This window comes from Sander vitreus, chromosome 5 (assembly GCF_031162955.1).
Source record: "Sander vitreus isolate 19-12246 chromosome 5, sanVit1, whole genome shotgun sequence".
Classification (NCBI taxonomy): Eukaryota; Metazoa; Chordata; class Actinopteri; order Perciformes; family Percidae; genus Sander; species Sander vitreus.
The window spans coordinates 11,632,104-11,657,439 of record NC_135859.1 but is presented as its reverse complement, the minus strand read 5'-3'; the positions used below and the strand labels follow the sequence as shown (position 1 = coordinate 11,657,439).

The 25,336-nt window shown below is 42.3% G+C and overlaps 2 protein-coding genes across 3 annotated transcripts in view; both read right to left on the bottom strand.

Annotated features, from left to right (window-relative positions):
- Nucleotides 1-1,049: 1,049 nt before the first annotated feature.
- On the bottom strand, nucleotides 1,050-20,897 carry rab35b (RAB35, member RAS oncogene family b). 2 transcript variants are annotated; one of them, XM_078250383.1, is made up of 6 exons: nucleotides 20,582-20,893; nucleotides 17,764-17,814; nucleotides 17,540-17,663; nucleotides 9,289-9,413; nucleotides 8,966-9,090; nucleotides 1,050-3,548 (listed from the first exon to the last, which is right to left on the bottom strand). In XM_078250383.1, the coding sequence occupies exons 1-6, from the start codon at nucleotides 20,631-20,633 to the stop codon at nucleotides 3,420-3,422; spliced, it is 606 nt and encodes a 201-aa protein (XP_078106509.1). In that variant the 5' UTR covers nucleotides 20,634-20,893; the 3' UTR covers nucleotides 1,050-3,419. The 2 variants fall into 2 exon arrangements, with proteins under 2 accessions (XP_078106509.1, XP_078106510.1); XM_078250384.1 differs by lacking the exon at nucleotides 8,966-9,090 and having other exon boundaries at nucleotides 20,582-20,897.
- A 772-nt stretch (nucleotides 20,898-21,669) lies between these two features.
- Nucleotides 21,670-25,336, bottom strand: part of gcn1 (GCN1 activator of EIF2AK4) — a 33,952-nt gene continuing 30,285 nt past the window's right edge. Inside the window, exons 55-57 of the mRNA XM_078250381.1 lie at nucleotides 24,048-24,158; nucleotides 22,420-22,641; nucleotides 21,670-22,316 (exon numbers count right to left, since the gene is read on the bottom strand). Of these exons, the coding sequence (XP_078106507.1) occupies nucleotides 22,191-22,316; nucleotides 22,420-22,641; nucleotides 24,048-24,158 (459 nt within the window). The 3' untranslated portion in view covers nucleotides 21,670-22,190. The remainder of the gene's footprint in view (nucleotides 22,317-22,419; nucleotides 22,642-24,047; nucleotides 24,159-25,336) is intronic.

The window sequence follows — 25,336 nt, the reverse complement described above, 5'->3', positions numbered from 1 at the left end:
TAGTTACACCCGTTTGACAAATCAAAATGTCTGTTAAAAAGATCTGTTGAACTGTAGATTCCCTCTACAACATGTGCTCACCCAGCATATTTATATTACTACGGAAGTGTATTACATTCACCATAAAAAAAAAAATGTAGACACCTTATCTTGTAATATTGAGAAAACATCTCGCAAATATGCTTTTAAACGAAAGTTTGACTCGGGTACATTCACAAAAAAGACCTAGGTTGCATTTTGGCGAGAGTTACGCTTTAAGACCTATATCACGACATCAAAGTACAACGAAATGCATAGTGACAAAAGTAAATAAATGTATTCAAATTGAATAAAAGCGACAGCGTAATAATATTCTGTTCACATACAGCAAATTATATTTGCACTGTAGCGAAAGAAAGAACTACTAAATTTAAAAAAAGAAAATAAAAAAAGTATTTCGATAAGCATTAGGAGTAGCGTTGCATGGACGCAGGAAAATGTAAGACCTGTTTAAAAAGATTTAACCCTTGTGTTGTCCTTCGGGTCCCCGGGACCCGTTCAGTTTATTTCACTATGTGATGTCATTTCACGTGAACTGGCACGGGGGTACCAGAGACCCTTACTGTGATCGAACGCGTGCGTTTGGACAGGCTAATACAAAATGTAAATAAACTAACCAAGTCCCCATGACACGAAGGACAATACAAGGGTTAAGACCTAGAACAGAATACTAAAATTTTGAATTAGAAATGTCAGACTTTCTAAGACCACGCGGAAACCCCGTTTTAAGTGGTGAAAGCAAGGGACGACAATAGAAGAGATCTCGTAATTATGAGATGAATGCATTTTCACAACAACAGAAAACAGCTCTCTCGTGTGAAGCTTTCAGGCTAGCTGATGCCATGGAAGCAAATAGGCCTACAATGAAAGACAAAAACAGATTTAGTTTCTTCTTCAAACGTGTTGCTGCTAAGGGGTGAAAACCCGGAATTCCTCTCCTGAAACATGATGCCGATCGATTCCCTGTGTAACACTGAGACAGACAGCAGCAAGAGGCTTCCAAAGACCAGTTCACACTTCCTCACATACAATTTTATTCACAGAAAAGCAACAAAAAAAACAAAAAAAAAGACAAGTTTAAAATGAAGTTAAGACCAAGTCTCAAAATCACCGACACATGAGATCAGTCATTATGTGTCAAATATTTATTCCTTTAAAACGTTTATTACTGATTAAATTCATGTAGGGAAAAATGAATAGTACATCTCTTTTTCTCCAGTGTACAGCAAACCACAGCTGACGAGTGTATTTCAACCGTAGCACACGGGGCATGTTAACACATGCACAGTTTGGTGTGCCAATTATGTGTGTATGTTCTATACTGAATATAAACACACAAATATATTTATATATACATACACGTAATGAATAGAAACCATAGAGTGTGAGATTTGACACCATATCTAGGCCCTGGAGACCACCGTGACCTCTCAAATGCGTATCAGGATCCCTAACTGGTTGCCCGGAGTCTGCCCAGAGTCTGAAAACTAAATGTTTCCAACAGAAGCTCAGCCAATATCTATAGCTCTTTCCATTTATTACTCTCCCAATTCAAAAATAAAGAACAAAAATATGTCAGTTATAGACATTGTACGATGCTTCGGCCTCTTGACAAACTCTGGCGGTGCCCGTGGAGAGGGAGAGCAGCTCAGGCCCGGGTCCGAACACACTGGGATCCAGCGCTGCAGTTCATCCGCGTTTTGTTCTTACGTCATCAGTCCCACTGTCTGCCACACTCTCATTGTGAATGCCAAACAAAACAAAACAAAAAAAACACTGTGCGGTAACACTTTAATTGAACAGGTAGCGAGGGGTTGTGATGGAGGAAAGCAAAGAAAAACATGACTAATGTTTCAAAGTCTGATGTCAACTGTTGAAAATATTCTGCAAGCTGAGAAAATACAGTAAACCGAAATGCAAGTCAGGCATTACCTTTTACATACCCCTTCAAACAAAGTGTTACATGCAAGGGCAAAAAAAAAAACAACATACACAGTCTGCTACGGATTGGAGACCACCGCGACGACTACGAGAAGCCAGTTTCCAGAGTAAGAGCCCCGTTGTGCCCCTCGATGAACCGAATGCAGGAGGTGAGTCCGGAGCTGTGGGAGCTGCTGATATGTGGGTGGTTTTGGGGGGGAGAGGCCAGTGGCTGCAGAAGTACAGAGGGAAATAGGGAGAAGGAGGGAGGGCAGCCCCAAGCACTTCCTGAGGGTCCCCTCATGCCCTGATTCCCCCTGCCTCATGGCCAACCAGGGGCCACTATGGCACCAGGTCAAATGAGAGGCGCCACTGAGCTCCTAATATATATATATATATATTTTTTTCTATAATATTGGCAGTATCATTGTTTGTTTTTTTTGTTTAAAATATTGAGGAAAAGATTTAAAAAGCAAACTCTGAAAGCAGTAGTAAGACTGAATGGTGAATGATGCTTTCAAAGCCGGACGTCCCAGAGCTCCAGGAGCGGTTCAACTGCTCTGCTGCACTTTAAAAAAGAAAAAAAAAAAAAAAGACTGTTGGCTCAGCACTATTGGAGGTTAGAGGGGAGAGGGTGGGAAAGCTTGGCAAAATATAGACAAAGAAAAAAAAAAAAACGGAAGTCACCAGTTCTGTCCATGGATTAGTTGCTATAGGTCATCTACCAATCGTCGTCGTCATCATCATCATCTGTGGGACCCCCCCCTCCTCCCCGCAACAAGTCAAATACAAAAAAAAAAAATTCTAGCAGTTCATGATCTCTTAGCGTGAGCTGTGGTAACACAGGTGTCCGAAATGTTGAAACTGTAGAGAGTGGTGACACCTCCACTCTTACTCAGACACACCTCCCAACCAACCAAACATCCCCCCCAAAAAAATAAAATTATTAAACAAAAAAAAAAAAAATCCAGAAAAAGGTGAAACCCTCCTCCTCCTCAAGCGCAGAGTCTGACGTGACTCTGAATGTCCTGTGTGCAGTGGAATGAGGAGGAGGGCTGAGATACTGAGTGTGGGGGTTATGTGGAGAGAAGTCGGAGCATTATGGTGTTCACTTGTCAGCTTGCAGATCCTTTAACAAAGGAGGACCTCAGGTCAATAGTGCCCGTCCGCTGAATTCCAAATAAAACTTGATCTGACATCTAATAAAATCTGTACACTTGTTTTGAAGTCTTCATGATTAGTTTTGTCCAAAGGGGACTTTCCATTTTTTTTTTTTTTTATTATTTATTCATTTTTTTTCATCTTTCACCGTATATTTATTAAATCTTTATCTGCTCTTTAATTTAGATGCTCTGAGTCCCAGCTTGTGTATATGCATGTGTGAAGAGGGGAGAAAGGAAGAAGAAGAAAAAAAAAAAGACGCCACCGGCCTTTTTTTTTTGTGGATGGCTTCGAGTTTGCTAGCAGCACTTTTTCTTTCGTTTACTGTTCCGGGTGAGTTTGACCACGTCGTTCTGTTGCTGCTGCTGCTGCTTGGCGAGCACCTCCTTCTTGGCTCTTAGCACTAGCTCGGTGATGCAGTTGAACATCTACAGGAGAAGAACAAAGGGGAGCCGGGTGGTGAGTACAGCAACCAGACTGTAGGAAGAGACGGGCTCAAAAAAAAACAAAACAACTAGGGCTGAAATCTAGGGATAGGCCCATTTATCGGGCCCTTTTTTTTTGGGCAGTTTGCAGATTATCTGTATCAGTGTTTTATTTGCTTGATAACCAATTAAGTCAATTAATTAATAAGTGCTCCGCTACAGCTCTGTGTCTGTCCCTCTGCCTCGGTTTCACTCACCACTGAGTCTGACTTCATGTCCCGCCCACAACACCATCGTTTTCACTGTAAATGCAAACTGCATTTCGTTGTCTTTGTACTTGTACATTGACAATAAAGTTGAATCTAACGGTTCCAGATATCCGTTATCCGTTTCATTAACTACTAATAATCGGTATCGGCCTTGAAAAACCAGCATTGGTCGATCCCTACTGAAATCTGCTCGATGTGTCCCACCAAAGCCATCAACATCCTAGCATTTACATAGCATTAAAAGAACAGTTCAAGAAATAGAGTTATTCTTGCTGAGAGCTGCCTGTACAATACGAAGCTACAGCTTAGCTTAGCATAACGACAAACAAACTAGCCTGGCTCTGTCCAAAAGGTATAAAAATGATAAAGCAACCCTACAGTTAGCTAAATAATACCTTATATGATGTTTGTTTAATATGTAAAAAACCAAGTGTAAAAGTGCCTATTTGTGGTTGTACAGGGTGTAATATGCCACCGGTTGCCTCACCATAATAATAAGACCAAGATATTGTGTGTAATTTAGTGAGCTTTAAAAAAGGTGCTGGTAGGCGGGTTTTATTACCTTTACACAGGACAGGGGGGGGGGGGGGGTTATAGCAGTGGTTCTACGCTAAATATAAACAAATAATGCATGGTTCTGCTGCACTGCTAGCAAAGCATGAGCAAGTTTGTGGAAGGACTGTCAGGTGTAAAGCAGACGATGAAGCTACACCACAACGCCACTACTACCAAAACAAAGACAAGAAAACACACAGAGGTGACCACAAAACCGTAAGGAGCCGACTAGAGCTGTAACAATTAATTGTCTCAGAAATAATTGCGATTAACAATGCAATTGTCTCTTTCAGTCACATTTTAAAAAATATTTATTTATATATTACTTTTGCAAACAAATTCAAGTTTTGATTGAATCCCAGAATACATCTTGTGGTTATATCACTGTCATGTGACACAGGTACACAGCCTATGAAGTAAACCCCGCCTCTTTATTTTTATAAAACATAAAATTGACAATTCCCATCAACAGTCATACCCCTTAGGATCTAGCTAATGTTGGAACTCTGGAAATCCAGAGTTCTCGCGAGAGCACAATTTGAATTTGCTCAGCGAGTCGCTCTGGCATTGAGTAATGATGCTCATTAACTATGCCCCTGTAGCCGAGCTGCACCAATCACATCAGTGTATCTGATATAGGCGGGCCAGAGGCGAGCTAAACAGATGATGACAGTTTAATCTACCAGTGAGCTCCACTGGTAGCTAAGCATATGGGACTCTGGATACGTCACCCCGTGTATTGTTGTGATTGGTCGTAGTGTTATCCAATTGCGTGCAGTGAGATTTTCAAATGCATGCTTGGTGCCGCCCCTCGAGTTGGACCATTTTCATCACTCAGTGCCAGACCCTTAATCTTTTGGATTTGGGTCTGGATTTCCAGGCTAAATTAATTGCGGTTAAACAAAGAAACGGCAATTATGTTAAAAAAAAATTATGTAATAATTGTTACAGGCCTAGAGCCGACTGCCAACCTCCTGGTTGAATCACATTGTGTCTCGTTAACTATCCCTTCGCAGGAAACAGCTGATCGATGCAAATCTCTCTCTCTCTCTCTCTCTCATTGCCAAAGCAACTGTGAAATAAAGAAAAATAATCTGCTAGCATAAAGTGTAAACAGAGCTGTGTAACGTTTTAATCAAATACATAAATAAATGTAATAATTAACTAGTAATAATAAATATTAGTTTAAGTATAACTAATATATAGTAGGGCTGCACGATTTTTTTTTGAAAAAGTCATGTTGTTATTCACAATAATGCGATATAATGGTATCATGAGTGTACCTGCTCGATTATCAAGGAAAATGCACAAAATACTAAAATGTATTATTTTACTAAATTAAACATTATTTTTGGGGGCATTTTTTTCAGGCCTTTATTTGTATAGGACAGCTTAGACCTGAAACCTGCGGCCGTTGCGCCGAGGAGTAAACCTCTATATATGGGAGAGGGAGAGTTTTTCTGCAAAAATCGCGAAATATGCAAAAACCTTCAGTAAAAGTAGAAGTGCAGCCTACACCGTGGTGAAACTTTCCGGGCTCGTTTAGACTGCGACGGGTAACTCAGACGCCAGAAAAATACACATATCCACCAGCAGGGGGCGCTATAATCAAGGTGCGAGCATTCCGGCTGGGAAGATCGTACTAGAGCCCGACTGATATATCAGCTGATATTAGGCATTATCCAAACTAATTGGCGTCGGCATTTATAAAGGCCGATAAATGAATATTTAAAATATAAAATAAAAACGGAAGAAACACCCTTCAACCATGTTCTGAGTGTTGGCGTTGCATAGTTTGTCCACCAGAGGGCGCTCTACAACGTCCCTGTTGGCAACACTCGTGTTTAACCCTTTAAGTTTCATATCTTAAGTTTGTATTTTTATACATTTTATTTATCAGAACTTTAATATATTTGGATATTCCTCTGTTCTGTTGTGACAATAAAACAAACAAGTTTATTTTAGCGAGGACTCATAAATAACTAATGTTAGGGAAATCTGTTTGTTTTGTTACGCGTTTCTGGATTTTTTTTTAAAATATATATTGGCCGATATATCGGAATATTGGATTTTTAAATCACCAAATATCTGTATTGATATCGGCCTTAAAAATCCTTTATCGGGCAGGCTCTAGATCGTACATTCAAAGATCCTACATTGCCGCGTTCCCTGACTTTAGCTGAATCTTGTGATGTAGGCCACGCCCATTAATGCTTATAATAATGTTTTGCAAAAATCGTGAAAAATATATACGCAACTTTTTACATAAATGCGAAACCTAAATGAAATACCTACTTGTCCCCCTAGGTCGTGAGTCCGATCTGCACGAAAATGTGCATGTAGACTCTGTGGACCCTCATGATAAAAAGTTATCAAAGTCATTTTAACAGCACAAGCTGTATACAGTCGGTAAAGCGACCGGCGTTACGACACAAAGTGTGACGCACACAGCACACCTTTTCGTTTACTGAAATCGCACATTTTTCGCTGTTATGTAATCACACAGCGTGACATAGCGATTGCGATTAGATTAATCGTGTAGCCCTAGCATATAGGCCTATGTATTATGTTATATCACTAAATAAATACTTGAATCTACAAAAAGGGGACCCTGCAGAAAAAGTTTGGGAACCACTGCTTTAAGGAATGCTGTGTACAATAAGCCACAGCACAGTGAGCACCCTGAGACAGCCTGCTGATCATCAGGTACTACACAGTCAGACATGCTGCCTCATTCATTCATGCATACCAGACATGTCCCAGAGACCACTCCACACAAACACGTCAGTCTGCACCAGTGTTGGGCAGTAACACATTACTCAGTAATATATTCCTTTCCACATAGTCTATATCCACGACGTTCCACTTCCGGGATTGCTCCGTTGCCGCTGGAAATTTCACTCATTTAGGCCGAATATCCGTTGTCTTGGGCTTCCTTTGTGTTGGCAGTTTAAACTCCGGTGGATTTATGAGGAATATAGATAACTGTCCTCAGATCTCTGCAGGGTAAATCCAGACAGCTAGCTAGACTATCTGTCCAATCTGAGTTTTCTGTTGCACGAATAAAACAACTTTTGAACGTACACAATGTTCCACCAAAACAAGTTTGCTTAGCACCACCCAAGACGATTGTGACTGGTTTAAATAAATGGCAATAAACCAGAGCACGTTTTTCTCCCATCCCCGAATACTGTGTGTACTAGCCAGACCCTCCTCCGCAGCGCCGCGGTGGAGGAAGGTCTGGCAAAGCGAGACTACTTTCCACAGTAACAAGTAGCGTAAGGGATTACAATTTCCTTAACAGTAATTTCATTACAGTGACTAATCCAAAGCAACGCTGCGTTACCCAAATGTGACTGCCCAAGATAGGCTTTCTTATATGATGACGTAATTTAGCGCGCGGCAGGTCAGAGCCAGGGCAGGTCGCGTCGGCTACTAGCCAAAAAGCCAAACGAAGGATGACGGAAAGAGGAATACTTTGAACAGCTGGAAGTATCGTCATTATATAAAAAGGCTCTGATCCGGGTGGGAACATCGATGACATCCAACATGTCACTGTGAGCAAGGCAGCGTCCCTCTCCTCTCCTCTCTTGCCTTGCGCACACTGGCACAGCGAGTTACTATGGTTGTGGAAATCTGGATCGCCAGGTCCTTTTCATTATGTAAGTTTATGTGAAACTCGACAAAAAAAAAAAAAAACGTAATAAGCCTATGTAAATGTGCGATAGTCTTCGCATCACACAGTAACAGCCTGAATGCAGAATGTCTGCAGTTATGCAGTTTGGCTAATTGTTGACTCCTAATTTTTTTTTTGAAGGGGTGGGCCGCGAAAGTAATATAGTAATTAGGGTTTTTCCTGGCTCGGAGTGGGCCTTTGGGGAGGGCGACGCACAGCAGTAAACATGATCGCTCCGCGTACAGTAAAGGCAATGAGTCTGCGTTACCTTATTTGACAGAAGTCTATGCTTTTTCCTGTTATTTCTGACAATTTAATAAACAAAAATGTATATTATGTATGTATAAATGAAACCCCAATTAACAAAACTGCTTAAAAAATATATATTATTTAAATAAATCACATGGAGAGTCCGGTACAGGCTGACTCTAGACAGTAAAACTGAGATTCAGGGCCCTATCTTGCACCCGGCGCAGCGCAGCACAGAGCCCGACGCAAGTGTCTTTGCTAGTTTAAGACCGACGCAGTTGTCCGCAGTTTCCCGTCCAGCGCCCACGTCGTTTAAATAGCAAATGCACCTGCGCCCATCTTTGCGCCCCTGGTCTTACAGGGAGGTGTGTTCAGGTGCATTCTTGGCGTATTGCTATCTTATGGTAGCGGTAAGCGATCGTTTCCATGTATGATCTGTTTGCGCGCGTTCACTTCACACACGAGCAGATCAGTTTCTTCTCCTGAAAATCTCTCCTTTCTGCTTACCAAATCCGCCATCATAATAGCAACGCGCCAAGGTACAAAAGCGCCTGGCTTTTAAAAAGGGAGCAAGTAATATTATTACTTTTTTTAAAAGGAGTAATACATTACACTTTCTGCGTAACTTGCCCAACACTGGTCTACCAGAGACGACAGAAACAACGAGTTACCTCTTCAACGTTGATGTTCTCTTTTGCACTCGTCTCAAACAGGTTGATTCCCATCTGCTCTGCAAACTTCTGCGCGTCAGTCGTCTCGACCACCTTGGAGTTGGGGTCGTCGTTTTTGTTTCCCACTGAAAAACAGAAAATGTTGCCGGTGTGATGCAACAGGACTGTCTGGACTCAAAACAAACAGGAACTCATTTTTCCAATGCCAGCAAATAAAAAATAGAGAAAGGCGTCGACTAGATTCAAGGGTAGAGTCTATTTTTAGGTGAAGGGTGCCAAGATGTGCCTGGACTTTTTCTGAACACTGAAAGGTGCAAGCTCACCTAATATTCGGCACACGTCGTCACAGTTCTGGTTGATTTCATGTAGCCATCGTTTGACGTTGACGAAGGACTCGGCACTCGTGACGTCGTATACCACTATGACCCCGTGCGTGCCCCTGTAGTATCTGGACGTGCAGACGGAGACAGTCAGCCTTTGACACCAGGGAACTCAGGTAGTCCCAGAAATTACAATTTGACTGTATGATGTATGTTTCATACATCCACACATATAGTGTCAGCTAGAACACCTAAACACAACGCTAAGAAGTGCATGAAAAAATAAAAAAATAAAAAAATAATTCAGAAAAGGATTTAGAATCAGAACCAGAAAATGAGTTATTGCCAAGTAAGACAAGGAATCTGCCTTGGTGGTTGGTGCATACATAAACATATTAAACAGGAATATGAAATAAACAATAAATACAGAAACAAATGTGTTCAATATAAAGTTTAACATTTAATAAAAATAAAAGGCTGTATGGATTAGTGCAGGATGTGCAAAAATGTTGCGGAATGTGCAGAAGTTTAGGATATATAGCTTCATACATGATGAAGATGCACAAATTGTACAGGAATACAAAGATCTGGGAACAGCGTTTGACTCAGAGCTGAAACTCAACGTGAACGCAGACTGTATGGTCAAGCGGGGACAGCAGAGAATTCATTTGCTAAGGAAGCTAAACTCGTTCTGTGTCTGCAAGAAACTTTTATGAAAAATATGAATCACGATTGTTTTGCTTAGAATTGATATCACGATTCTCTGCCATGATTTTTTTCTCACGAAGTGAGACAAACAGATTTTTTTTTGGCACCTGTAGCGCACTGCGCATCACCACAAGCCTGTAAACATAAGAGGCTTCAATGAATGAAGAAAATAAAGTACACACTGGCCATTTAAGTACAGTAGGCTACCAAAAATAGTGCCATATTTAGTGCCACACGTTGAACTAAATATGGCCCTGATACAGGCTCTATCTGAACTCCTTGAACATGTCTAATTACATAATTAAAACATGTCAATCAACATGCTGCAGCTACAGCTTCAGTCTCTAGAGTATCGAAAACAGAATGATTTCTTAGCACGCTCTTTAACTGCTTGCCTTTCATGTCTTCAGCTTTCCTATCAAAATAAAGGCCGAAAATACTATGCCCCTGTAGCCAAGCTGCGCCAATCACATCGGTGTATCTGATATAGGCGGGCTAGAGGCGAGCTAAACAGACGACGACAGTTTAATCTACCAGCGAGCTCCGCTGGTAGCTAAGCGTATGGGACTCTGGATACGTCAACCCGTGTATTGTTGTGATTGGTCGTAGTGTTATCCAATTGCGTGCAGTGAGATTTTCAAATGCATGCTCGGTGCCGCCCCTTCGAGTTGGACCATTTTCATTACTCAATGCCAGACCCTTAATCTTTCGGATTTGGGTATGGATTTGGACATGGATGGGATAAGACTGTACAAATGAATTGTTGATTATCAGATAAAGTAATCTGAATAAAAATGTGCAATGGGCATGTAATAGTCCAGGATAACTAGCAAGCAACCAGAAAAGTTAACACAGGTGGCTAAAAGTAATGGATAATTAGTAGAACTAGTGACCATCTGTCCCTCTGCCAATGACAAAAACATCCTCTCGTCTAGACTGAGGCAAAGAACTTTATCTTAAAAGTAACTGCATAGTTTATTTAAACAAATGATAGAATACTGCGACACTGAAATACATCAGAACAGAGTGCGTGACTGCTGCTGGGTTTCCATAGGCAGCGTTTTTCACCTGTAACCGGATTTCAAGCGGAGTTGTGTCACCACAACATGATGCCGACGGTGTACACGTTTTGCAGACAATGAGTTGTTGGTGTTGATATATACGTTTTCTATCAGTTTATATCTGGCCTAAAACAACTGTTTGGTACGTTTTATACTCCAGTCACACACTTTGCTGCTTAAAAAGTTGCGTTTAGTTTAGTTCAAATAACGTTATAGTAATAGCAACAAGCTAGTCGTCATTGCTACAATGCTAATGTTACTACAATGCTACTACTAAAACAAATACATATAACAAACCCACCAGGAGCTGTTAACATCTCTGTAGTCATACAGAGACATATCATAAAGTAGGCTATAGGAAAAATCACAATCTTTTAGTTTGCACGTATAGCATGTGTGTATACACGGGAGAATGCATTGGAGGCACGTTCGCGAGTCTGCCCTCTCATTGGCTACCGCTCTGCAAAAGTTGAATCGGAGTCAACTTTGGGAGAGCGGTGAACATCCAGGCACTTTGACCGCCATCAGCGGATTTCGCTTGTGCCGCTGTTATGGGGAAATCAAATGAACCGCTCCGCTTTGCCGTTATTTCAGCTGCCTGTGGAAACCCAGCGTAAGGGAGGAAAGCCAACAGAACTGAGACCAGCATCTGTCCCACACAGACAACTAAACCTGAATGTGATGGACAGGTCAACTGTAACCCTGCAGCCAAGCATCAAACTGTGCACCAGGCACCAGAAAGGGAGCATCCCCACTGTAGCTGCACTCACCAAACAAACACAAAGACCCTTTTGTCTGTCTGTGTCTCTCAGTGTTTCTGCCTGGCCTGACAGTTTGGGGATGCGGTGTTGTCTGAGCATGTTCCCAATGCCCAGCAGTAATGGGCCACCACACAGCAGGCGTGGACTGATATGTATGTGCAAGTTTTCGGCCCTTGTGGCATAGGGGTTTAAGTACAACCTTACTTACACAGTCGGACTTACAACCTCCCTGGTTCGACTGGGGATCTCTCTCTCTCTCTCTCTCTCTCTCTCTCTCTCTCTCTCTCTCTCTCTCTCTCTCTCAGAAGAAGAAGTTAAAAACGAAAATTTTGAGAAGGTGTAATTTATTATTTAGGGATTTTTTTTTAAGTGCCCCTTCAGCCCCTAAAATATGTGAAAATATACCTTGTTATGATTAATATTTTATTTAACATTCTGAAAAATGGGGCAGAAGCACATCTACTCAATGAGAAATTCTGGATCTGGCCTGACCCCGCTCACCACTGGTGCTTGCGCTATGCCGACACTCATTCGGTGGCTACAGTCTAGCATCTACAGTACCTTAGGTTGACCGGTAGAAGAGCAGCATGCATCAAGATGGGTAGAACATCGGAGAGATGCAGCCACAGGCCTACAAGTTTAAGTCTCCCGCCGGGTTCAAACGGAGGCGGCGGGGGAGGTTTCAGGTTTCTTTGCTGGCTTTGCATATTAGACGGCGATCTTTCTATTATCTTTCTCGTTACTATAATTGCCACTGTACCAACTGCTACATTATTATGAATCATATTTCTGTACCCCAACCGGCAGCGTCCAAGGTTTCTGCCTCTAACAGTAAAAGGAAGTTTTTCCTCGCCACTGTTGCACCAAATGCTTGACTGTTGATGGGGAATTGTTGACCTAGACCTAGACCTACTCTAACCTGTAAAGTGTCCCAAGATAACCTCGGTTATGATTTGACACTATAAATAACATTTCATTGAATTGATTGGTTTGCGGATTAGTGACGTACCAAATCAAGCATGGCTGGGCTACGTTACAATCTCAGATTTCATCTCCCCCTCCAGGAGAGGTAACTAATCGATTAGCCGATCGACAAAGAAGAAAAAAAAATTAATCGAAACTATTTTGATAATCATTTAATCGTTTTCATTTAAGCAAAAATGGCAGAAAAGGCCGTTTTCACCTCTCAAATATGGAGATTTCCTGCTTTCCTCTGTTTTATAGCAGATTGAACTGAATATCTTTGGGTTTTGCAAAAAACAAGACATCACCTTGTAATAATAATAAACCTTAGTTTTAGCTTAATAATAGTTAGTCGCAGCCCTAAATACAAGTCAGTATAGTCAAGGTGAGACATTTTACGGGACATAAACATAAGAAAAACACTTCTTAAGTACAGGGGGACATTAAAAGGTCTTGATTTGGGCCTGAGGCTTCTGTCAGCTGTGGGTCAGGCTAGTCTGCCGAGTAGACAAAGCAGAGGCCTGTACTACGAAGCAAGATTTGGCGTTTAAGGAGAATTCCGGTCGATTTCAACACGTAGCTCTGTTGTGCTGTCAGTAGCGAGAAAAGCGAAAACAATCGGTGCTGCCTACACCGTGTTATCCTCCTGCTACAGTTTGCACCCAGGAGACTGAAACAGGGCAAATTTTAAAATGTGCTTTTAGCCTCTTAACGTGTTCGAAATGTCATTAAAAGAGCCTACCCATGTGAAGTGATTCCTTCCGAGTGAACATGGCTGCAGTAGATGTGAAAGAAATGCATGGAAGTCGTGCTAATTCAGCTCTGTTTAGTTCCGGTGGTGAGACGGCAAGAGAAGAGTGCTTAGGGACCGTCTACAAACTACAACACCGAAAAGAGATACAAAAATAGGCATATGCTTATTTTTTTTTAAAGTAAGTGCTGTAGTAAAACTAGCAGGAGACAAGTTATATTGAGATAAGGTTGGAGACACTACCTTATTTAATCATTAAATTAATACATATTTTTGTTTTCTCTCTTTTCGGTGTTGTAGTTTGTAGACGGTCCCTAAGCACTCGTCTTACTGCCGTCTCACCGCCGGAACTAAACAGAGGTATGAATTAGTACAACTTTCATGCATTTCTTTCACATCTACTGCAGTCTGATTCACTGTGTTCACTCGGAGGGAATCACTTCTTGGCACTTTTAATGACATTTCGAACACGTTAAGAGGCTAAAAGAACGTTTTAAATTTGCCCTGTTTCAATCTCCTGGGTGCAAACTGTAGCAGGAGGATAACACGGTGTAGGCAGACCAGAGAGAGAGAGAGAGAGAGAGAGAGAGAGAGAGAGAGAGAGAGAGAGAGAGAGAGAGGTGCGCTCAGAAAAGTTAAAACATTTAGAGACCGACAACCCCGTTAACATTCCCTGATGGGTATTTTTATGAAAGATATAGATTTTCAGCAGAGGGGATTATGTATAGGCTATGTGTCGGCATCTTGAGCCGTGCGTTGCCAATGCGCACATCGGTTTGAATTATGTTTTTATATTTTTTATTTTCTCTCACGATCGCTTACCACTGCCAGGCTTGCAACGCAACAATATAATAGGCTAAAGCAACGACAGTTTATGGAAAGCAAAAGTGTAATTATGGTCAGATCTTGTGCCTGACTGATGAAGGGAAGTGATATTGATACACGTTGTGATTTACGCATAACAGCGTCGGCTATTTTTTTTGCCAGCTTTCCTTCCTGACTGTATTGCGTTTTGCCTGTAAAACCGTGTCTGTGTTCTTCATATTTATGTAGAATTATAGTTTGCTCTTCTTATGTAAAATATGCGGCTCTGGTAGATGTTTGCGATTGGTCGTGCTGTGCAAACACCGCCTTCTTCATGCGAACGCGCACGTCGCTGGATTGGGAAACCCTGGGTTGATTTAACTAGTTGTTAACCACCGTCGTGACACAGCTTATGCAGGACCGCGGGTGTTAGGTTAGGTGAAGCCGAGTAACTGAAATAAATCCAGGGCATGTTGACCTTGATTCGTAGTACAGGCCTCGGGTCTCTGCCCATGATCCAGCTCCACGGGGAAATTGGTTTAGGACCTAATGAGGCACCATGCCACTCTACTTCAGCACAGTGAACAATTCGCCTTATGGGCAGCCTGCTTGGTGGAGGGATTCCTGCATGACGACTTGCAGCCGTCCTCCCAAACTAGGACGCTCATACTCCTCTGGGGCTGAGGCGTCAGCGCTGCACAGGATTTCAAGCTTTCTGGGTGACTTTGGTGTTCCGACTGTCCTCACTGCAGCAGTGATAGTACATTATATCAATTATCTAACATTATCTGTCCTCCTGACCCTGTTCGGGACAAAACTTGGACAGTGAGAGTTTAATATCTTTTAATTAAGTGTCACCTCTGTCAGTTTTAGTCAAAGTCAAAAAGGATTGGGTAAGATGACAGCAGTTTGGGCTGTAGGTCGCATCAACGCTGTTTCTACCAGAGCTGCTCAGACGCTGTCTCCTCATACAGTGAGAGCAGCCGCCCATTTATTTACACACAGTAACAGCTCTTATTTATTATGGGTGTCAAATCTGTGCTCTAATGTCAAGCCAGTCCATGCAAATTACACAGTAATTGTACGGTAAGTCCATATTTCAGCAGAGCGCGGGAGGAGCAATCATGTGTGAGCGGTCTTCAGAGCGAGACAGCAGCAGTGACGTCACCCATTGGTTTAGCGGAGTGCCATTTTGAAGCCTCGAGTTTGGCAAATTGGCCGTCACCGTCTCGGTTTTTTAAAACCGGCCGTGACGATTTTTGGACGAGAGGGCTGAACAAGACATTTTTTTTAGGCGACCAAAATGTTCCAATCAACTTTGATTAAAGTGAAAACACACAGTGAGACGGTCAAAGTTTAAGGTGAAAACATGGACAGGACCCCAAAACAAGTTCACGGCTATTTTAATGTACACAGTGCCACGGATAGGCATTGCTAAGCCTCTGTCATGATTGACAGGTCGCGGCGTAGCCAAGCCTTAAAGCATTCCCTGCTTTATCGTTCATTTTAAAAGAAATGGGACCAGCATTTACAAAATGAACCTCGTGCTGTATTGAAGTAGACTTGAAACTAGCTGACTGAAACCATAAACTCATCATGAAAATGTTTACTGAGGTAATAAATCAAGTGAGAAGTAGGGTCATTTTCCCATAGTGTTATACAAGCCGACTTCTTTTTTTTGCAACCAGTTAAGTCGCCCCCTGCTGGAAATAAGATAAATTGCAGATTTGAGGCACTTCCGCATTGGCTTCACTTTTCACACCCGGAAGCTCCGTTCATTATTTTTTACAGTCTATGAGGGGAACATTTAGCAGCCAAAGAGACAGTTATTTCCCTCTGCTGCCCTCAAGTGGTAAAAAAATCAGTCAATGCAGATTTGGGTTTAACGGACCCTTTTCCCAAAATGACAAAAAAAAACTAAATAAAATGTAGCGGTAGTGGCCAATGCTGATAGTTTGTCTCTAAAGGACCGGACACACCGAGCCGATAATCGGCCGTCGGACAGTCTGGCGAGGTCAGTGACTCGAGTCTGTTCGGTGTGTTCCGTGCCGTCGTCCGTCGGAGGGGCCGTCGGCCTTCATTTAATTTATTTCGTATAATCGGCGGGGCGGGCACTGCCGGCAGTCGGATTCAAATGACCCATCTGATTGGTGGAGCGCTAACCCGGAAACGGGGAGCGGAATGAGCGTGACTAGAGTCTCTCAAAATCTGACGAAAATCTTTTAAACTGACCTTTGTCGATCTGAAATGAAGACAGATTCAGCAACTGCATGGCCTATTTCTCGCTTAAAATGTTTTCAGAAACACGTTTCGGTGAACTATTTTAGTACAATATGAGATCACATTCTGAACAAGCCGCCATGACAGTCTGTCTTTGAATTTCCGGAGAAACCAGACCCACGTGACGCGTTTGTCCAATCAGCTGCCGGTTTTCAATTTTGGGGCGACAATACAGATTAGCGCTGCCTGCTGTTATGGAGACCTATTACGTCTCGTCGATTTGGTGTGTTCCGAGGCACTTTTTTTTAAAACCAAATCGGGGAGACTGATCAGCCCAACTGCCTTTTCTGCCAACGGTCGGCCGTCTGGTCTGTGTGTCTGCAGCTTTAGATTTCTGTCTCCACCCTATTAAAAGTGTTTTCATTTAAGAGTAGTGAGTTGTGCATTTGATTTGTGCTGTGACTCAGCTGAAGCCAAACTGGACAAAACTGTTTGGATTTAGATTAAAAATGAGCTCACAGGCCTCGTGTTGGACACATGTATTTGTACGAGTGGGGAGTCCTGCTTTCGTGTTGGAAGACGATACAACAATAATGTGGGTCCAACAATTCACCTGTACAGACCAAAATGACTTCCATACATCAGTGTGAGCCCAGAGGCACACAGATGCTGTAGAACACGGGACAGCAGTGTGACACACACACACACACACACACACACTACAGCATAAGAGGGTAATGACGCCAAGGCCTTGCCGTCATGTAGCACTGCAGTACGAGTCAAGACTCCCTCTCACATCTGTAATTAGGATATGTGGGGAATTCCACCCAGTTTCATAGCGCAGCACCGACTCAGTCTAGCTGTCTACAAACTGCTTCCTCAAATAAAACTTAATCTGAGGACCGCAGAGAGCCTTTCTTGGTTTCAGATTCAACTGCTGAAAGAAAATATTGTGCTTCACCTTGTGTGTGTGTGGATCTACTTACGTGGAGGTGATGGTGCGGAAGCGCTCCTGCCCTGCTGTATCCCAGATCTGTAGCTTCACCTTCTCCCCGTTGATCTCCACTGTCCGGATCTTAAAGTCCACGCCGATCGTGGTGATATAGCTACCTGCAAACACGCATACCGAGACAAAAATCAAGTTAGTGCGCTACAACAACAAAGTAGACTTGGCAATGATGCTACGGTGGCTAATGGTAGAAGCACGCACCTGAAAACGTGTTGTCTGCAAATCGCAGGAGGAGACTGCTCTTCCCAACTCCTGAGGACGAAAACACGAGCACAGAATGAGGTTTGGAGTCCAACAGGTTTCCAAAAATAAATTTTAAAAAAATGAGTGCATTCTTTATTTTAGACCTGTAGCTTTCAAACACAACACTACAGTAGTCTGAGGACAAACATGTTTTTGAGTTTGAGGTTGTTGTTTGTTTTTTTATGTTATATTCTAGCTACCAAAGAGTAACCACGTGGCGGCTGCAAACCAACAAGGCATCAACCTGAACAGTTGCTGTAATCCTTTTACATAAAGATTAAGTATTTCAAAATATAAAAAACAAAGTTGTACCTGTTGCACAGTGTACAAGCTGAAGGATTTAAGGTAAGCAAGGCTGCACCCTACATGTTCATTTAAAACATTGATGACGCTCGTACCTACAGAAGCTTAATCGTTGCGACAGCAGAACAAACAGCAGCAGTTTGGGAAAGCTTGCGTCGAAGCCACAAAGGCAAGACAACAAACGGAACAACTCGATCTATCTGGGTTCCTAAAATTATAGTGCATAATAGGAAGAAATAGCTATTTTAGTAAGAAATAACAGTCATAACAGAGGCCAGGAGAGGACAAAGCAGAGAGGAGGAGGAGAGTGGGATGAAAAAGGAAGATTGATAAGCAGGATCGGTACGGTGTTCAACAGATCAGTTGTCAGGTTACAGTTAAAAGTTGGAAAATGACTCTGCTGCCCAGCCTGGGGTGGGGTGAAACTCAGCATATAGAGCCTTGTGACTTAGCCTACCTATTGTGTTATTGTCATCTCATGTTTGATAGGTACCAACGTAAAAGCTCTCAGGTTCCTGTGGTCTCCACGCTACAGAGTCTTGTTCAAACAAACAATAACCAAAGCTTCAAAGCAGAAGAGAGATCATCATCTTTTAGTACTTTTGAAGCTTTAATATTCCACCGTGCTGTCTAGCCACCCCGCTTAAAAATAATATTCCTCAGGAGGGGGGTCAGTGATGAAACTATGCATGACATTTACATGTTCGACTTTTGCAGCCTGGAACTTGTGAACAAAATATAAAAGCAGACCACTGCCATGAGCAGATATATCACATGCATGCAGTGTTATCCCCTGGGTTTATGAAAGACTTAGGTGCATGTATTTGGTGGGGGGGTTTAGTGGTCCTCCCTCTAGAAAATGTTACTTTTTTTTAAAATTATTATTCAATGCAATTTCACATCATTATGGACCATTTCGATTACCATATGTGTCTCAAATGATGGAAAAGCTAGAGCAGATAAATAAATAACACTCAAAAAGCTTGCTGAAGAAGTCCACTGGGAACCAACTACAATCATTAGATCTGAAAAAAAGTAATTTAGTTGGTTAGTTCGTTTTCATGCCCACAATGATTTTACTTTCATTCAACTTAGGTGGTGCCCAAAACTGCTTGGGTGCTGCACCTTGGCCTTATAATGGTAGGGGAAACCCTGGCAAGTGCTACTACGTCAGGCCAAAAGCTAAACAAGTCCAGTGATGTGATAAAACTCAGCCTGTGCAGCTTGGAGATCCAGAGTGTGAAGTCTGAATCTCAGCAGCCCATCAGTCTACATGCCGCCGTGGGGCAAAGGCCAAAGCATCTTTCATATATAATCTCTGTGCAGCACTGCAGACACTTGTACTTCCATGCTGCAGCTGAGGAGACACTGGCCTCTGTGTAAGGGGCATTGAAGGGATTGATGTACTGCCTTGCCCTCTACTGTGAGCAGGCAGCTGATGGGGTAGTGCCAGGATCTGGGTTGTCAATGAATGCAAAGATCATTGCCCACAAAGAAGTCCTGCACGCTGAGGCTACACTCCTACTGAGAGTGAAGCCATTAAAAGGCATGTTCTCACTTTAATGGGGGAGATACAAGAAGCAGGCCTTATCAGTTGGACAGATTTACATTATCGATCTATCTACCTGTGGCGTTGTTTGCAATGGGGTTTAACATAATAAAGAAGCTAAACACAGCTAAGGTAACCATATATTCAGTGGTCTTTGAACCTCAGCTGCTTGACTATAATATCGCTCTTAATTGAGTACTACAGTTGACACTTACTTACTAAGTCTTGTCTCACTTCACTATACTTTGGCTGGATGCAACTAACGTAAGAGACTGCAGTGCAGCATTCCTCCACTCTTAAGAAGCTAGCACCATAATGCTAGCTAGCTAAATAAACTGCATTTCAATAACAACCTAACTTAGTTGACTTAACACCGTGCAGCAAACAGGCTTTTTTTTATCTCATGTATAAGGACTACAACTTCTTAGAATACTAGCGTCTCAGTCCAGCTAACGTTAGCAACATAACCAAGCCTGAAATGTTATAATGTTAGCCTAACTTCCATCGAGCTAACAAAGCAAACAAGCGATACAAACTACAGGACAAATTAGAGGGGCATGTGAACCCCGGTACAGTTATTTGGGTTACAGTGTGCGTTTTGTTGTATAGCTAAAATAAAAGTCTTGAGAACAGGACTAGAAAATCTTCAAGAGACAAACCCCGAAGATCTAGAGGCTATATCCGGCCTGATCGGCTGACATGCCCAGCCCGGACACACAACCTCCGCCCTGTCACCGCCACATAAATATGGCGGTTGTGTACATTTCACCAATCATTTCCATGCAGAAAATAAAAAACAACAAGTTGTGAAAGCATCATAGCAGCGAAGCGGGCCTACAGCTGCATTTCTTCTTCTCCCCTTAAAAAAAAAAAAACAATAAGACAAGGCCCACTTCCCGTTCCTCATCCCCGGCGTCGACTTACCGCTGTCACCGATGATGAGCAGCTTGAAGAGGTAATCGTAGTCCCTGGCCATGCCGGTAGCTAGTGGCTCACCCCCGCCTTGTGCCGCTTCTTTGCTCCGTTTGCTGTCCGACTTCCTCGGATCGTAAAAAAAACCTCACCAGCCCCCAGATACTAAAGAAAACGACCACTACCGATACTAGAAAGTGTTAGCCCCCCGAGCTGGCTGCGTTTTTCTCGGGGTTTCGCGGCGTCAGCAATACTCTCCCTCCGCTGCAAACAGCCGGAAACTCCGCTTCCTTCTCTGGTGGAGCGATGGAGCTGCACCCAACTCTGACCCAGCTTCACTGCGCAGGCTCCTGCTACAGCACAGGCGTCGCATCCCATTGATGAACACTAAACTCATGCTACTAGAAGGGCAATAGACTCGTACCGTCATGTTGAATACATCTACAAGGAGTGTTCAAGAAATGGCAGGATCCTTTACATTTCTTTAAAAATAACCCTTACCCTCTAGTGTAAAATAATATATTGATATATTGTGTAAAAGTAGAATGTCCTGTCTCCTCTTGTCTGGCATGTGTAAGATAAGACGTGTTCAGATTTACTGGAGCCAAAGTGCTCCTGATAAACATTTGATAAACATTTGGAACAGAATGAAATATCTTAAAGCAACATCATTCATACTATATACACACTGCCAACCACAGAATGTGGTAAATCTACCATTCCATCAATTTACGCTAATCAGGTTGATGCTACCACATAGCGAATCATTAAAATGTTCGAGCAGCATAAAACACATTTGAAACCTTTTGCTTAAGATATCCATCTGGGTCACTTTTAGTATGATGGTGGTTTTAGAGCCCTAAACAAGATGCTTCAGACAGCTGAAGTGACACTCCGGTAGGGTTACAATTCCCAACAATCCCGCTCTATACATGTGGTTTGTCTGCCTATAATCCTCACATGTACTGACAATTTAAATAATCTCAAATGTCAGTAGGTAGTACACAGAGACATGTGGAGTTACTGTAAGGTGTGATGAAAGGGCTCAGTGACCTGACCCACCCTGAAGAAAACTGTTTACCAATAGTTCACACACTACATTATGAAATCAAGATCTTTTTTATTTTGTATTGCCTTTTTACAACCATATCACTGACATAAGAATGTTTTTTTTTCCTTTTCTTATAAGAGGTTGCTTCCCCCCCCCCCCAACAACTCTGACACACAAAGTCCAAATAAAAGTTAAAGACAGGGGTGTTTCATTACAGTAGCGTCTTAAATGCTTGAAATCATTTTGGTAAAATAAGTAGCAAAACACTGAAACATCAAAACAAAATTGGCATTGTGTCTTCTTAATGTAGTTTAGTACAGGAGAATAACCTGCACATTGTGAGATAAAATAATAAAAAAAAAAAATTAAAAAAAAGTTATAAATTGGGCTTAAAGGATGCTAAAACAATGAGAGAAAAAAGAAAAAAAAAAGAAAAAGGAATTTCTTGGGAAATAGGTGGGAAAACACTACCCATCTCAGTCTTGGTCCATGAAAGGCAACATGGGCATGTGTGGTGTGTGTGTCTGGGGTTGTACAGTGGGGATCATTTCCTAGCTCAGTCCTACTCTATCACGTTAGGATGGTGTCGTCTATCTCTTCATTGGAGTCTGGCAGGCAGGCAATTTTTTTCAAGGACCGGCGGTGACACTCTGACAGCAGGTCGTTACTCGCAGAGTCCAGGATGACAGTAATACTCTGAATTGTAGAAAGAGCAAAAAGTAACAATTAGAAAAAGTAGTCTTTTTGCTATAGAAGTTACATGCATCTTTATGTAATAGTAGAGAGTCTGTAGTCTGACCTGCATGGTTTCCTCTCCCTGTCGGAGTCGTAGCAGGTTGATGATGGTGTGTTCGCTCTGAGCTCTCACGCTGGTGTTCTTGTCCTTGGTGTTGTCTAGCAGACTCTTCAGTAGGGGCTTGATGAGATTGGCCTCCAAGGAGGGTGTTGCCGGTTCTTTAAACACCCACCACAGCACCCGCTCTGACACCAGTCTGATGTCACTGGACTGATTCTGAAGACACTGCATGGTCACACAGACAACAGACGTCTCAACACAAAACATCCATCTACTACACACTATTGAAGCAGGTACTCATCACAGTATTCACTGTGTTGTCTTTATTTACATCAGTCTGATATCAGCTTTTATTATGGCTTTGTGAAATTAATAAAAAAAAAAAAACATTCACACAACTTTTTGGGGTTTCAAAAACAAAACAAAAAATGGATTCAGCTGGGCCTGAATGGAAACGGAAACGGCCTTGGCAGCTGCAGTTGAACAACCATCTCAAGCTTGGAACGTTTCAGCCTGTGACCTAAAAATACGTCATACTACTAATATAGTACCACTGCTACCCTGGTAATAGAGTAAGAACTAGAAATACGGTCATCAAGTAACAAATGCTGAGCAACTGTCCTTAATACCATCAGGCCTAAATAAAACATAACATTTTTAAAAGCGGCATTATTTGATTTCTTGTGTACACATAACATTATGTTATCACCCTATACAGTTTTTGCGGTGAATGCGTTCGCTAGCAGTTGTTTATTTACACATCCAGCTCCAGCTAACAGTTGTTTATTTACACATCCAGCAAGCATGGCGCAACGTAAGCATTCATTTGGAGTCGTGTTTCTGGCAACCTGACACATTCAAGTCTAATATCCACTCTTTTTCTGGGAGAGGGGTCCCTCCTCTGCTGCTCTTCCTGAGGTTTCTTCCATTTTTTTTTTCTGTAGGTTTGTCACTACTAGCAACACCTTTTATATTACACAGTCACTTGACCCATTATCTGAGTGAGTGTGAGAGAGAGAGAGAGAGAGAGAGAGAGAGAGAGAGAGAGTGAGAGAGTGTGAGTGTGTGTGTGTGTGTGTGTGTGTGTGTGTGTGTGTGTGTGTGTGTCCGATGTTTTTCAAATATCTCCAGAATTTACAAGATCTACTTCACACTTGGCTTCCTGGGTACCGAGTGAACTTGGCGTTTCGGAATTTGGAGCAGTTTGGACAGTGTTGGATATTGGATATTGATAGACTGTGAATAAAACTAAACGGCCGCACAATAAAGGTTGAGGAAAAAAACAACAACGCTGGCTTCACTTCATCCTTGTCTACCCTTCACAGTAAAAGCCCAGCTTAAGTTCACTCAAAAGCATTTCGCGAAGAGAAAAGTCAATAAAAAGGCACTTATTTGCCAACGCTAGATAACAAACAAAAACTGGATAGTAATCTGCGATTACTCCACATTGATTTAATAGTGATATTTTGTGAGTCTAATCTAATCACACTATATCATTTGCACAAAGCCAGAGCATTGGGTGGAGAACGGTTAAGTAACTTATTGGCACTCACTTCCTTACTTGTACAAATACAGAAAAGAGAAGTAAATAGCCTGTAATTATCAGTTTAATAAAAGAGTTCCTGCTTTACCTTGACGAGCTGTGTTATGATGCGCTGGGAAACACTACCGCCTCCCTCTGTTCTAAGGTGATGCCTCATCAGGTATCCCAACGCTCTGATCCCACTGGTGGCAATGGGAATCTGGAAGAAAAACAGAATCACAATATGTACTGACACACATGAGGGCAAGAGGAATAGCAGGAATAACAGGACATACAATGTAAGAGAACAGGAGAGGACAGAGGACAGTAAACTATACTAATTTAGTATTGTCATTCATTTTATTATGTAAAAAAGTGGGGGAATTACGGATTACTTGAATTTGTTTGAAATGTCTGTTGAATCTTAAGCCTACTACACACCGAGCCGATAATCGGACGTTGGACAGTCTGGCGAGGTCAGTGACTCGAGTCTGTTCGGTGTGTTCCGTGCCGTCGTCCGTCTGAGGGGCCGTCGGCCTTCATTTTGGCCGATTTGACATGTACAATTGGCGGGGCGGGCACTGCCGGCAGTCGGACTCAAATGACCCATCTGATTGGTGGAGCGCTAACCCGGAAACGGGGAGCGGAATGAGCGTGACTAGAGTCTCTCAAAATCTGACGAAAATCTTTTAAACTGACCTTTGTCGATCTGAAATGAAGACAGATTCAGCAACTGCATGGCCTATTTCTCGCTTAAAATGTTTTCAGAAACACGTTTCGGTGAACTATTTTAGTACAATATGAGATCACATTCTGAACAAGCCGTCATGACAGTCTGGCTTTGAATTTCCGGAGAAACCAGACCCACGAGACGCGTTCGTCCAATCAGCTGCTGGTTTTCATTTTTGGGGCGACAATACAGATTAGCGGCGCCTGCTGTTATGGAGACCTATTACGTCTCGTCGCTTTGGTGTGTTCCGAGGCACTTTTTTTTGACAAACTCGGGGAGACTGATCAGCCCAACTGCCTTTTCTGCCGACGGTCGGCCTTCTGGTCTGTGTGTCTGGGCCTTAGCACTTGTTTTCCGAATGTCAAATGGTAAATATAAAGCCAGGAGACAGTTAGCTTAGCATAAAGACTGGCTCTGTTTAAAGGTATAAAGCATCTAACGCTCATTAACACCTTATATCTAGTTGGTTAGTTAGTTGTGCTTATGGTCAGTTACTAGCTACAAAGAAAAACCACAACGTGTGAATACGCTCCCAAAGTTCCCAAAATATCAAACCATTCCTTTAAAAGGTGCCATACAGAGAATATTCATTGCAGCCATGTTTATCAGTTCATGAGATACGTGAGAAATATATTGTCAAAGAACAGAGTGCCGCACAAACGTTTCTT